This window comes from Lampetra fluviatilis, chromosome 14 (genome assembly GCF_964198595.1).
Source record: "Lampetra fluviatilis chromosome 14, kcLamFluv1.1, whole genome shotgun sequence".
NCBI classification, from domain to species: Eukaryota; Metazoa; Chordata; class Hyperoartia; order Petromyzontiformes; family Petromyzontidae; genus Lampetra; species Lampetra fluviatilis.
In genome coordinates this window covers 12,816,469-12,830,651 of record NC_136288.1, presented here as the reverse complement: position 1 = coordinate 12,830,651, position 14,183 = coordinate 12,816,469, and the positions used below count along the sequence as shown (strand labels likewise).

Sequence of the window (14,183 nt, the reverse complement as noted above, 5' to 3'; positions counted from 1 at the left end):
TTTTCTATAATTGAAGGAATGGAATTCACTTGGCATGTTACGATGCAGATAAAATTGTAACAAGTTTAAAGTCTCATTTTTGCTGAATTTTTTTTTTTTCCCCCCATCTCATTTTCACTGTTTTGTTTGTCTCAACCTCCCCCTCTTTGGTATTGTGAGTATATAAATCTCTTTTAATCGATTTAATTGATGCATTGTGTTAGATCTACGAGCAAACCAAGGTCTACTCTTTGGGAGGTTTCTCCTATTCCTATGCTGCTTCCACTGTCTATATCATTATTATTGGAACTCCCTCCACTGATTGTCTGCCCGATTCACAACCCGACCACGTTCAAGTCCAGCCTTAAGACTTCCCTCGGCTCCTGAACTCAATCCTCTACGACCATCACGTCGTATTCTCATCAAGCGCAATTGATGGAATTGACCGTCGTTTTACGAACGGGGACGATGCACGTGCAACATTTTACACGCTCGGCAAAAAACAATACAAATCGCTTCGAATGACGTGCACGCAAATCGGATCGACTGGTCACGGACGAGCCGGAGGTGCAGAGAAAGCACGCTGGGGGGGGGGGGGGAAGCGCTTTTGAAGTAATTTCTGCTCCCCACACCGGGCCCCCCCCCCCCCGCGGGGCTTCCAACTCCGCACGCGTCCTTTGTGGCCGGCCAGCACGGTGTCCTGGGGCGCCACGGTGGCGAAGATGTGTTAACTTCCTCGCCTGGTATACATGAGATTGTGGGTCCGATCCCAACCTTGTCGCCCGCATATTTGTCGTTTGCATGCTCTCCCCGTGGTCGCGTGGGGTTTTTCTCCTTGTCATCCGGAGAAAAACATTAATGAATGTGCATTTCTAGTATTTGGCTGCTTTAAATTTCAACGTGATAAGCCACTTCGTTGCGATGTCATTTGTGGCCAGGTCGCTTCTGACAAAGAGCTATATAGCTCAGGGGGCCTTACCTGGTTAAATAAAAAATAGTTTAGTTTAGCTCTTGCGAGAATTCATAAGCGATCCCTCGATTCTGCTTTGCGCCACAAGTGGGACATTGTAGCTTTGCGCCGGGGAAAGAGAATTAATCGCCTCCTATAAATCACGTTACCCTGCCATTGTAGACGGCACGACGGCTTCATTTAGATGGATGGTGGGCACCGCTTGTGTCTCCCCAAATGACAACAACAACAATAAATCGTAATAGAGGTTTCTTGGGTTAGATTCTGTAAATATAAATGTGTGGTTATACCTGCCACCACCCGAAACAGACAGTAAGGTTTGTCACGTAAAATAAACATGCCGATTCGTTACTTTTACAGCACACCGGTGTGTGTTGGAGAGCACATCCACAACATTTACAATCTGAGTACGATGTTTCGCCATTTACTACAACTAGCATCATCAGGTGGACAGCCAGAGATGTGTTAAACTTGTTAAGCTGAATAATAAATCAGCTGGTGCTTATTCAATGCACGTTTTTTTTAAAGCAGTTCAGCGGTAATTGAGATTTTTTTTTTTCTCCACTGCAAACATGGGTGTCCATCCGAAGAATTAATTATGAGGTTTTTTTTTTTTCCGTTGAAATTAAATGTTAAATTTGTGATGTTGGTAACGACGCTGGCATGTAACGATTAATCTACTCGTGCATGTAACGATCTAACGTTTACAGTTTACACGGGAGAACATACTACGAAGTACGAATGAGACAAAAAATAAATGGCTTAATTCGTATATAGGCATTTTTATGTGTTGTGCGGATGCCGCTCGTTTTAAATGACTTCTCGGGTTGTTGTGAACTTTAGACGGCTTTAATTTTTCTTGAAAGATTACAGCGGTTAGCACTTTGCTTGCGAATTTCATTGGCACGTAGAAAAATACTTTGCATTTAGCCGACATTCATTTAGCCTTTGTCATTTTAGCGCCCCAGGTCACTCTTGCAAATGAGACTTCTATCCTGGTCCCTTGAGTTTCTCATCGCCTAGTTAAGACTGCAAAGTAAACTTGAAACTTAGCTTCCGCTTTACAGCAGATGGCGAGCATGAGTAGCGGATCTTCCACAGTCACCGCCAGGAATAGCAGAGTCAGAAAATGTATTCTAGATTTGAAGCTTTCGTGACTACAAGGATTCGTACTCTTTGTTTTTTTCGGTAAAGTCACGTAGGTAAAAAATTAAATGGAATAAACGAAAAACAACTAAATTAAATCACGACGTTTCGGGCGCAACACAAGCGTCCTTCTTCAGGTGGGGACAACGTAGCGAAAGCACAACCGCTTAAGTGTGTCTAAGAGATGGCTGTGACGAGGAATTATATAGTCGCTGGGGATGGAGGGAGGGGAGGGGCCATGGTGAGTGTGTGGGCGGGCCTGTGGGCTGGGAGGCTACGATGTGAGGAACGGGGTGGGCGCAACGTACGGAGTCAAACTGAAGCTTTGTGATGCCGGGGGCGGAAGTAGATAAGGAACCTAAGATTAAGCAGCCGTTTGTTATGCTGCCGGGGGGGTAAATTGCGCAAGCTGAAAACAACGTGTGGTAATGGTGATGGTAGTGTGTGAAGCTGGGGGTAACAGACTGGGAACATGGATATGATTATGCAAATACATCTAAACTGGCTGTCTAGCAGTAAACTACACGGCAGCTAAAGTTTTAACTTGGTTAATTACATCCTTCCAATGATTGCTCAATTTGAATCCATCATCTCGGTTGAAGTTATGTCAGAAAATGTATGTTTACTGGAGGAATCCGATGATAAGCTATCATAGCTCTTTGTCACAGGAATGTTGGCCGAAATTCTCCTCTGACTCTGGCAAGCACGCTAACTGCGAGTGTTATGCAGTAAATTTTTTCGTGAAGTAAGAAATACACCAGTTTGAACATGAATAATTTAAGATATTACATAATCGGTGAATAAACAGCCTGAGATGTTTTATGAATTGAAGATATAATGCAACAAGCAAGATAAGCGCTGAGTTTGGATATAAGCAATGGTAGATGCAGACATGTAGAATGCCTGAATAATGCATTCAATTAATTTTGCATTGCACGATGTTAATCTAGGAATGTATCCTCCGCCAACTCGAGGGCATTATCATCGTGTACACAGATGGGAGCTTCTGGAAACGACATTTCTCAGCACAAATCCCTGCTGGCTAAATACACTCAAGTTAACAACAACACCAACACCGTTAGTGGTTTCCTGGTCAGGCAAGTTGTGGGGGCAGTGGTCTTATTCTATTCGCAGCCCTGACCCATGGGGGTGTTTATTCCATATTCCTATGGCCGAGGTGCGTACATTCGTAGGATCCCCGCCGCAGATTTCCAACCGAACGGTGTGGGCAATTTTATTGACGAGGGAGGCACACAGCGCGGCGTTCACTCGGGACCAGACTCTCGACCTCACGACCTGCGGAACCCCACACACCCTCGATAACACGGCTGCCCGGGCGGATGGAGAAGCGGGAAAGGCATTGGCCTTGCAGACACAGCGGAGGAAATTAGACTGAGCGATTTGACTGCCAGAACGAGTGAAATTCCGGTTGCTTGACCCAACAAACTGACCTCGCGACTGACTCAAAGCCACCCCCGATCAACCGACTTGACCGACCCGACCTGACGGAACTGATAACCGACCATCTAAGCCAGGGGTCGGCAACCAAAATAACAAGAAGAGCTGTTTTTTTAAGAATTTTGAAAAACAAAAAAATCTGTTTCCAAAGAGCCGCAATGCATGTGAATATATACGTACATCGCCTCACGAAGCAGTCCATAAAAAGAGCCGCATGCGGCTCCGGAGCCGCAGGTTTGCCAACCCCTGGTATGAGCCAAAGACCTTTCTTTACCCTCTTATCACTTCCGCAGGCCTGAAGCACGTCTCGGACGACCAGAAGACTCACAAGAACCCGACCCTGCGCACTCAGGCGCCAGCAGCCGCCGCCCCCAGCCTCTCTGGGCCCAAGCCGTTCACCTCGCCCAAGCCAGGCGCAGCCGGCGCCGGGAGGGCAGCCGTTGCCGGAGCGAGTCCGGCTGGCGCCGCCGCCGCCAAGAAGCGGCCGCCGGTGCTGGAGCTTGATGGCAAGAAGTGGAGAGTGGTGAGAAACTTAACAGAGCCCCATTTGTTTGGGTGAAGGCGCTGCGTTTTTCTTATTGCTTTTATAGCGATATTCTTTAGCCGGTGGCTTGTAGTGGGCTCTTTGACCGGCCCGCTGAGAGATGCGGCTTGCTGCGACCATGAAGGGAGATAGATGAGTGAGATGAGAGAGATATGAGAGAGTCGGAGGCGAGGTAATGATTTCTTGAGATGAAATCGGACATGATGTGAAGACGACAGCAGCCCAACGTCTAAGTGCTTTGCGGATCATTTCACAGTGGGACAGCTTGGAGAGGCATTCACCCAACAGTGAAATTGATCATGAGGATAAGATGAAAGTGAGACAAACTCGAGAGATGATGGGCCCGCAGACGAGAGGAGATGGTTCGGTTGTCAAGCGTATGCACGCTGCGACGTCACGTGACATCGTCACGTCTCTATACGTGCCACTTACGGCGCTATGACATCACGTGACCTGTGATGCCATGTGGTTCGCAAAGCACGCACTTATTTTATCATCTGGCCTGCCAGAAAGTGATAATTTAAAAAGCCTTATTTTTTGCAAGCTGTACATGTTGCAGAGCTTCGGGAACATTCAAACTTCTTTCGCACCGTACGTCACCAACCGTGCGAATCGGAGGTGCGGCAAATTAATGAGCCAATAGACTGCAAAGTGTTAGGATCAGGTGTGTCGTTGTGTGGGGCTCTTGTGTGACGTCGGTGCAGCGATGTTACGAGAGCAGAGCGGTGGCTGTACCCTCACGTGGTTTTAAAGTCTTATTGTTCTTATCACTGAACTTCAAAGTGCTTCTACAGCCTGGGCCGCCACACAGCCGCGACATGTATCGGACAGATAAGAGCTATTTATTTTTAAATTGCTTATTCCTTTAATTATTTTTCATAAGCCCTTAATTAAAATGATTTCCTTAGGCAGTGTGTGGCTAATGTGATACACTTGTAAGCAGCTGGAGTGGCTAATTTGTTCATGGTTTTGAGTCGCATAGGAAGAGGGTTTACACTTATTAAAAGAATTGCAATATGTTGCATTAATGGATTATAGTATAATAATAATGTACAGCTTTCGGTAAAAAAAAACTGCTGGATGAATGCCTCTGAATGCTATCTCAGTCATGGGGGTTATCTGACCATACTTCACCACGCTGGTTAGTGCGGGTTGATGAAAGGTTGACCCAGGACTGGCTTGAATAGCATTGGCCACTGGTGTTGGCTATGGCCAGGAATTGAACTTGGATCTCCGGGTTCATAGTACAGTGTGCCAGAGGTGTGGACTCGAGTCATGTGACTTGGACTCGAGTCAGACTCGAGTCATGAATTTGATGACTTGCGACTCGACTTGGACTTGCATAACAATGACTTTGTCCCACCTCTGCAGTGTGCTAACCATTGTTTCACCTCTGCAAACGCTGAATATGGGATGGTTTTATTGCAGCGCAGCCGTTGACAATCATAATCTTTATTTAGACTGCTGGAGGAATCCGATAAGATTGTAAAGCTCTTTCTCACACAGATGATCAGTAGGGGCAGCAGGTTACAACAGCAAACAATACAGAAACACGATAGGAGTGCACAATAGAGAAAAGGTAAGCAAGTCACTATGAATAAATATCAAATATACATAGAGTAAAGAAGTGTAAGTATTCTCAGGTTTTTTCGGTAAAGTAAAGTCACTTGATGCAGCTAATTCGGCTGTGACGGTCCCACCTGATGACGGAGACTTGTGTTGCCTCCGAAACGTCGTGAATTTTATTTTGTTTTGTTTTATTTTACTTTCATTAATTTTAATGTTTTTACCTACGTGACTTTACCGAAAAAACCTGAGAATATGAATCATTGCAGTCACGAAAGCTTCAAATCTAGAAGTGTAAGTAAACTATTTTAGCAGGTAAGGCCCGCTGAGCTTTGTAGTTATTTTTCAGAAGCGACCTGGCCATAAATGATAGCTCAATGGAGGGGCTTGTCACATTGACATTTCTAGAAGGCAAATCCTCTAAACTCGTGTTTCTAAATGTGGAGGGAAAAACCGGAGGACCCGAAGAAAAATCCACACGATCCAATTATATTACTACACGAATATAGCACTCCCCTTGTGAACATCTTATTCGGCCACAAACATATACTCCGAATTATATTCCACAGGCTTTAGTGACACACGTATTGTGTACTAGTATATTTCTCGTCAATCCACCGCTGGCACGAGTGCCTCACGCCATGCGGTGTTGTGCAAGTTAATTGACCGTATTTCACCGCGGTGGTTTGGTGAAAGCGGCGAGGGGCATAGATGTTTGGAGCTTAATGAAATGCAGTGACATTTTTTTGCGCTGCATCCTGCTAGGAAAATAGCCCGAGCTGCAGCCTACAAACGCTTATTATGAAATCCATGGTGGTTGCCCATCTTACATGCACGATGAACACGGGAAATCGTCAGTCTCCAAGATGGGAACGATGCCCCGGGCATGTTGTTCCCTCTGTGCATGTGTGTGAGTGTCAAATGAGTGTGGGGAGCGGGAGTGTAGCAGTTAGCGCGCTGCGCTGCGAACCCGGCAATTCAGGTTCGATTCCTGCTCATGGTCAACACCAGTGACGATTATCTGAACCAGTCCTGGGTCTCCCGTAGGTCAACTCAGCCTCAAATGAGTACCTGGTGTGGTGTGTAAACATTGTCACTGGGGAGGCAAAGGCTGTCCGGCGTGGCTTTGGCCAACATAACCCCATCGTGTGCCTTCCCGGCCTTCATCGGTGCTCGCAAACAGCACTTTCCCCAACAGGCTATATAGGGGATCTTTGCCTTTGTTCTGTGCGTGCCCCCCCTTTAGGAGTACCACGACAACGCAAGCAACTTGGTGCTAAAGGACACGGAGCTGAAGCAGGTGGCGTACATCTTCCAGTGCAACAACAGCACGGTGAATGTCAAGGGCAAGATCAACTCCATCACCGTCGGTCGGTCACGCACGCACGCTCACTCACACACACAGGCGTTATCCGTACAGCAACGTTGATTTCGAAGATAAATTCTGCCCACTCAAAAGCGCTCCGATTTATCTCTGGTGGGCGGCCCTGTTGTACCGGCTAGTGATGTAACATTGGCCTAAAGATGTAGCCGTAGCCTATAGGTCCGCCATGGATGTGACTATCTGCGTCGCTCCTTCCTGTAAACTTATCGGCCTCTTTGGAGCGGTTCCACCCTTTTGGCTGCCATTAAATCGCTAGTCTCGTTCCATCGGCCATAGGTTTTCCCCTTTTTTCTGGCAACAAAACAGGTGTTAAGATGTTAAAACACCAAACTGAAATCTTTTGCAAGGAATTATGTCTGCATTAACCACAATACTTGTGGAATTTTCACACTTAAATTCTAACTTAGCAATCTTTGAAATACGTAATCAACCAGGCTATGCGTTAATTGTGTGTTGACCGACTCTCTGTGTTGCATTACATTACATTTCGATATTTTGCGAGGTTATTTAGTTTTAGTGTGCCTTTCTCCTAATTTTCAAGCTTGTGTGCCGTGCCACGTCGTCATCTTACTTGAGCAGCAGCAACACGTTGCCGTCCACTCATTGATATGCTAATTTTCTCTGCTCCCTCCCTCTCTCCGTCCCCGCCCCCCCTCTCTATATTTAAGGGACCGTCACAGAAACGACCCCTCTCTCTGTGCCGATATGTGTCCTCTCTATGTGTGTCCTTGTGATGTCTGTCTGCTTGTTTGTCTGTCTATAGTTTTCTAGTTAGATTTGTATTGCTATTTCTTTTATGCCTGATGATGATTGCTTGTGTTGCAATCGAAACGTCGCTATTATTTTAATTTATTATTTTATTTTTAGACGTGACTTAACCGAAAGAACCAAAGAATAAAAGCCCCAGCCTTGGTGCGTTACGTAAACGGAGCGTATCCGTTCACATCAAATGCGCGTGCCGCAATTAGACATAAATTGTGCTCCCACTAACAGTATAGCTGAGGGCTTCTGTTCATTCATGGTGCAAATATTATAATAAAAGCTCAAGTTACTGCAGCAAAATATATATTTTTGTTGTTGTGTGAATCTGCCCCAGGCACGAATCGCTTCATCTCCTTCCCGTCTTGCGTACTTAAGCTTTGGTGTGATGAATTGCTTGGCTCTGAGCGCGCTAACCAATTCTCTAGCTTCATTTAAACGTTTAAATGCGCACGTTCACTTTAAATTATAAAGACGGCATTATCGCCCAACTCGTAAAAACCCACAGAACGCTGCAGGGTTGTTAATTTTTATCTGCAGTTAAAAAAGAAAACGAGGAGAGACGAACATGATTGCGGCATTCCGCGCGTACAATTTTCATCCTAAAGTTTTCATATTTTAAATTGGAAAAAAAAATCTGGAAACGTGGTTTTCCTCCTCGTCGAAGTACCGTCATTAAAGCTGTTACTTCAGTTTTGATTTAAAGCTTTTGTGACTGCAGGGATTCATCTTCTTGGTTCTTTCGGTAAAGTCACGTAGAAGGGAAATAATAAAATAATAAAAATAGAACATAATAAAATAATTCTCACGACCTTAATTTTAGAACTTTCGTGACTGCAGGAATTATTATTTGTTTCTTTCGGTTAAGTCACGTCTAAAGATAAAATAATAAATTAAATTAAATAAAAGAATACGACGTTTCGATTGCAACACAAGCAATCATCATCAGGTATAATGAAATAGCGACATAAAATCTAACCAGAAAACTATAGACAGACATATTAGCAGACAGATATCACTATGTATCTTGGTGATATCTGTCTGCTAATATGTCTGTCTATAGTTTTCTGGTTAGATTTTATGTCGCTATTTCATTATACCTGATGATGATTGCTTGTGTTGCAATCGAAACGTCGTATTATATTATTTAATTTAATTTATTATTTTATCTTTAGACGTGACTTAACTGAAAGAAACAAATAATAATTCTCACGACGTTTCGGCCACAACGCAAGCAGCCGTACTCAGGTGAAGAACTGGTCTGTCGGAAAGACAGCGTCTGAATGAACACCACCAGGCTTGGCAGCGTATATTTAAGAGGAATTTAGCATATTTATGGGAAATGCAGATATGGGATTACTCGCTACTTGTGGAATGCGTAGGAGGTGGGGGGGGTTTCAAAGTCATATTATGCCCGTGCATTATGCAGGATTAGCAGCATCAAAGGGAGGGAGTAGGGTCAGCATTAATAAAGGGAAGGAATGTTAATAGTATGGAGCTGCAGCAGCTAAACCACCACGTAAGAAACTAAAATATAAACTACATCAGTTGTTTTCCTTCAGTTGTTTTACTTTTGCAAGTGTGCACATATCCATTTGCCAATTTTACATCGGTTGTGCTTTTGGCGGTTTTGTGAAATGAAGCATCGATTGAGGACTTTCTCACAGGGCAGGGCCTGGCCCCCCCTCGTGTTGTTAGAAGGCCTGCCGAAGCAGATGTGACAGAACAACTTCCGAAATCCGTTTGAGTGACTTATTTTGAAATCGACATACCAAGCGGGGGGCGCTCATTCCCACATGTCCTGCCTCAGGAAAATGGTCATAACGTCCGAGTCAAATGTTTATTTTTGTTCGTCACAGCTGGATTTCAATCAAATTAACAGCAATTATTACATTTATTGGTGGGTTTTATAATAAACGCAACACGTTCATCAATCTTCTTGGTTCTTTCGGTAAAGTCACGTAGAAGGGAAGTAATAAAATAATAAAAATAAAACATAATAAAACAATTCTCACGACGTTTCGGCCACAACGCAAGCAGCCATCCTCAGGCGAAGAATGAAACACCCCAAGCTTGGAGCGTATATTTAAGCTGGGTTAGAGGGGGGGGAGGTGGGAAGAAGAGCGCCTAAACAAAATAATTTGCATATCAAGAGGAATTCAGCATATGGAAAATGCGTAGGAGGTGGGCGGGGGGGGTTCCAAATCAATACTATGCCCGTGCATTATGCAGGATTAGCAGCATCAAAGGGGGGGGGGGAAGGGGGGGAGCATTAACAAAGGAAAGGAATGTTAATAGTATGTAGCTGTAGTTACTAAACAACCACGTAAAAACTGCAGTATAAACTGCATGACAAACTAAAGTATAAACTACATAGCATCATCAGTAAACTTACTATACTCTACAATAAGCTGAGTTACTAACAGTAAGTAATACATGAAAAATTCTACGTTGTAAAAAATTATATAATATGCTTCCATCTAAACTTTATTCTCTTACATCACACGCGTCTATACCGTACTATATACTTCCATAGGCAAAACCAACATTAAATTACATACTGTATTGCTATAAACCACCCTATACCTTATACATTTTTAATATAACACTATGTATTATTCTACCCACCCTAATGTGTATCAAAATGGTTTATTACGTCCTTCCAGTGATTGCTAAGCCAGAATCCATCTTCTCGGTTAAAATTGTCTCTGTGTTTGTAAATGTGGATCGCCTCATGTACGAATCTCTCATGATAGCCAGATGGCTTGCAGAGAACCTCTGTCTTGGAGAAGTCAATGTCATGTGAGCCCACTGAGTTGTAACAGTGATCTGCCACGGCTGAGGTGTTTGTCCTACAGTGTTTCAGGTCAGCTTTATGTTCACGGATGCGGTCCGAGACATGTCGTTTGGTTTCCCCAATGTAACTGCTACCACAGAGGCAACTTAGTTTGTAGACACCAGGGTACTGTATGTCTGGAACCACATCTTTTACAGACGGTACCAGATCACGGATTTTATGTACTGTGTTGAATCGGACCTGGATCTTGTGTTTAATCAGGATTTTGGAGATCTTTTTTGTGACCCCAGCAATGTAGGGTAAGGTGATGGTCTTGAAAGGCTCCTCAACAGGATCCTTCTTGGTGGTTGGAGTGATGGCTTTGCGGATTGTGTAGTCGGAGTAACCATTAGCCTTAAGAGCTTGGCGTACGTGTTTGAGTTCACTGGAAATGTGTTCATGGTCGGAGATGCATTGGGCTCTATGATATAGAGTCTTGATGAGGGAATTCTTCTGGGATGGATGGTGGTGGGAATCCGGTTTTAGATAAGCATCCGTGTGGGTGGCTTTCCTGTAGACAGAGTGGCTCATTGAACCATCAGGTCTCCTTTTGATTAGGACATCCAAAAAGGGTAGCTTGCCATCATTTTCGACTTCCATGGTGAATCTGATGGCTGGGTGTATGGAATTGATATGGTCGAGAAATTGGTCTAGATCAATTCTATCAATTCCATACACCCAGCCATCAGATTCACCATGGAAGTCGAAAATGATGGCAAGCTACCCTTTTTGGATGTCCTAATCAAAAGGAGACCTGATGGTTCAATGAGCCACTCTGTCTACAGGAAAGCCACCCACACGGATGCTTATCTAAAACCGGATTCCCACCACCATCCATCCCAGAAGAATTCCCTCATCAAGACTCTATATCATAGAGCCCAATGCATCTCCGACCATGAACACATTTCCAGTGAACTCAAACACGTACGCCAAGCTCTTAAGGCTAATGGTTACTCCGACTACACAATCCGCAAAGCCATCACTCCAACCACCAAGAAGGATCCTGTTGAGGAGCCTTTCAAGACCATCACCTTACCCTACATTGCTGGGGTCACAAAAAAGATCTCCAAAATCCTGATTAAACACAAGATCCAGGTCCGATTCAACACAGTACATAAAATCCGTGATCTGGTACCGTCTGTAAAAGATGTGGTTCCAGACATACAGTACCCTGGTGTCTACAAACTAAGTTGCCTCTGTGGTAGCAGTTACATTGGGGAAACCAAACGACATGTCTCGGACCGCATCCGTGAACATAAAGCTGACCTGAAACACTGTAGGACAAACACCTCAGCCGTGGCAGATCACTGTTACAACTCAGTGGGCTCACATGACATTGACTTCTCCAAGACAGAGGTTCTCTGCAAGCCATCTGGCTATCATGAGAGATTCGTACATGAGGCGATCCACATTTACAAACACAGAGACAATTTTAACCGAGAAGATGGATTCTGGCTTAGCAATCACTGGAAGGACGTAATAAACCATTTTGATACACATTAGGGTGGGTAGAATAATACATAGTGTTATATTAAAAATGTATAAGGTATAGGGTGGTTTATAGCAATACAGTATGTAATTTAATGTTGGTTTTGCCTATGGAAGTATATAGTACGGTATAGACGCGTGTGATGTAAGAGAATAAAGTTTAGATGGAAGCATATTATATAATTTTTTACAACGTAGAATTTTTCATGTATTACTTACTGTTAGTAACTCAGCTTATTGTAGAGTATAGTAAGTTTACTGATGATGCTATGTAGTTTATACTTTAGTTTGTCATGCAGTTTATACTGCAGTTTTTACGTGGTTGTTTAGTAACTACAGCTACATACTATTAACATTCCTTTCCTTTGTTAATGCTCCCCCCCTTCCCCCCCCCCCTTTGATGCTGCTAATCCTGCATAATGCACGGGCATAGTATTGATTTGGAACCCCCCCCGCCCACCTCCTACGCATTTTCCATATGCTGAATTCCTCTTGATATGCAAATTATTTTGTTTAGGCGCTCTTCTTCCCACCTCCCCCCCCTCTAACCCAGCTTAAATATACGCTCCAAGCTTGGGGTGTTTCATTCTTCGCCTGAGGATGGCTGCTTGCGTTGTGGCCGAAACGTCGTGAGAATTGTTTTATTATGTTTTATTTTTATTATTTTATTACTTCCCTTCTACGTGACTTTACCGAAAGAACCAAGAAGATGAATCCCTGCAGTCACGAAAGCTTTAAATCGACGTTCATCAATATTTCCCTTTGAAGAATATAAATATATACTATAATTGGCAATGTTCCTTCACAAAAATATTTGTGCATCTGCACCACTGCCAACACAGTATCACAAAACGCGTTTTGTTTAACGATGGGTTTTAAAGTGCATTCAAGGTATGATTTGAGAAGCCCGTTCAATCCTAAGTGTGTGGCTCCTTAGATTCACGCACAGGGATCTCAACAGAGGAGGCTCGGGGCTGCCCCACCAGAGCCACCCGGCCACAACAGAAATCAAATTTTATTATAAAAACGTTACAAGTTAATTTCGTTTAACTTGGTGGGAACTGAAAAGAGACCAGGATAGTGTCGTTTGCAGGAGTGACCTGGGTTTTGTCCACTGGAGTAACCTCGTTTTTTTTGCACGATTGAACGGTATCGTGTGTTTACACGAATCGGACGCAGTGTTGTGCGATGGCAAGCTCTGCTTCTTGTGTTGTCGGCTGCCCCTGGCAGATTCCTGCAAGAAGCTGGGCCTGGTGTTTGACGACGTCGTGGGGATCGTGGAACTCATCAACTGCAAGAGCGTGCAAGTGCAGGTGGGTTCCAGCACCTGTGGCATGGCGTGCGGCCTCCCGCAGTTATTTTTTATTTATTAGGAATACATTTTGTTACTTTGGAAGGCTTTGTTTAATCATCACAATCCATGGGTCGATAGCCTGTAGGTGTCCACTGCACATTTAATCATTTATTTCCACTTTCCCCTGTCGTGTGCTCAAGTTGTGCCTCATCTTTCTGGCACAAGTCTTATGTAATAAAGCCATTATCTTTGTTAAATAGTGTCTGCTAACATAAAAACTTGTCAGTTCAAAACTGATTCGTTCATCAACTTAACGTTTCCCAGCATCCCACGGTGTCTCCGTGAAAAGTGCGGTCGCAAATAACCAGTCGTTCAATCTCTCTGCCCTCTCCCTGTGCTCTGAAGGAGGACCATTGCTTTGAAACGTCAGCCTGACATATACGTTTCTGCCGTGTTAAGGCAGCACTGTTGGAAGCGAGGGGGGGCTGTGTTTGTGCGCCGCTGCCAACGCAGTCTCTCAACTCTCATTTCTGCCACATTTTGTTTCTTTTCGTTTACTTGTATCCAGCCGTCGGTGCAGCGGGGGGGGGGGGCGAAACATTGCTTTCCGATTTCGTAAGCGCGGTTATTTCGGTTGAGTTACGTTTTTTTCCCTCCCGAGCGAAGTTTTTGTGCAACGCTTTTAACGTTTTGCCTGTGCGTGCGTAATTTTTGTTTTAATGGTAGCTGCGTAATCGACACGTTCCAGTGAATTATGGC

The 14,183-nt window shown here is 44.2% G+C and overlaps 1 protein-coding gene across 1 annotated transcript in view; it reads left to right on the top strand.

The window, feature by feature from the left end:
• Window positions 1-14,183, top strand: part of LOC144935877 (adenylyl cyclase-associated protein 1-like) — a 35,280-nt gene that overhangs the window by 15,964 nt on the left and 5,133 nt on the right. The window contains 3 exon segments of the mRNA XM_078862728.1: window positions 3,847-4,076; window positions 6,910-7,033; window positions 13,361-13,443. Coding sequence (XP_078718854.1) covers window positions 3,847-4,076; window positions 6,910-7,033; window positions 13,361-13,443 — 437 coding nt within the window.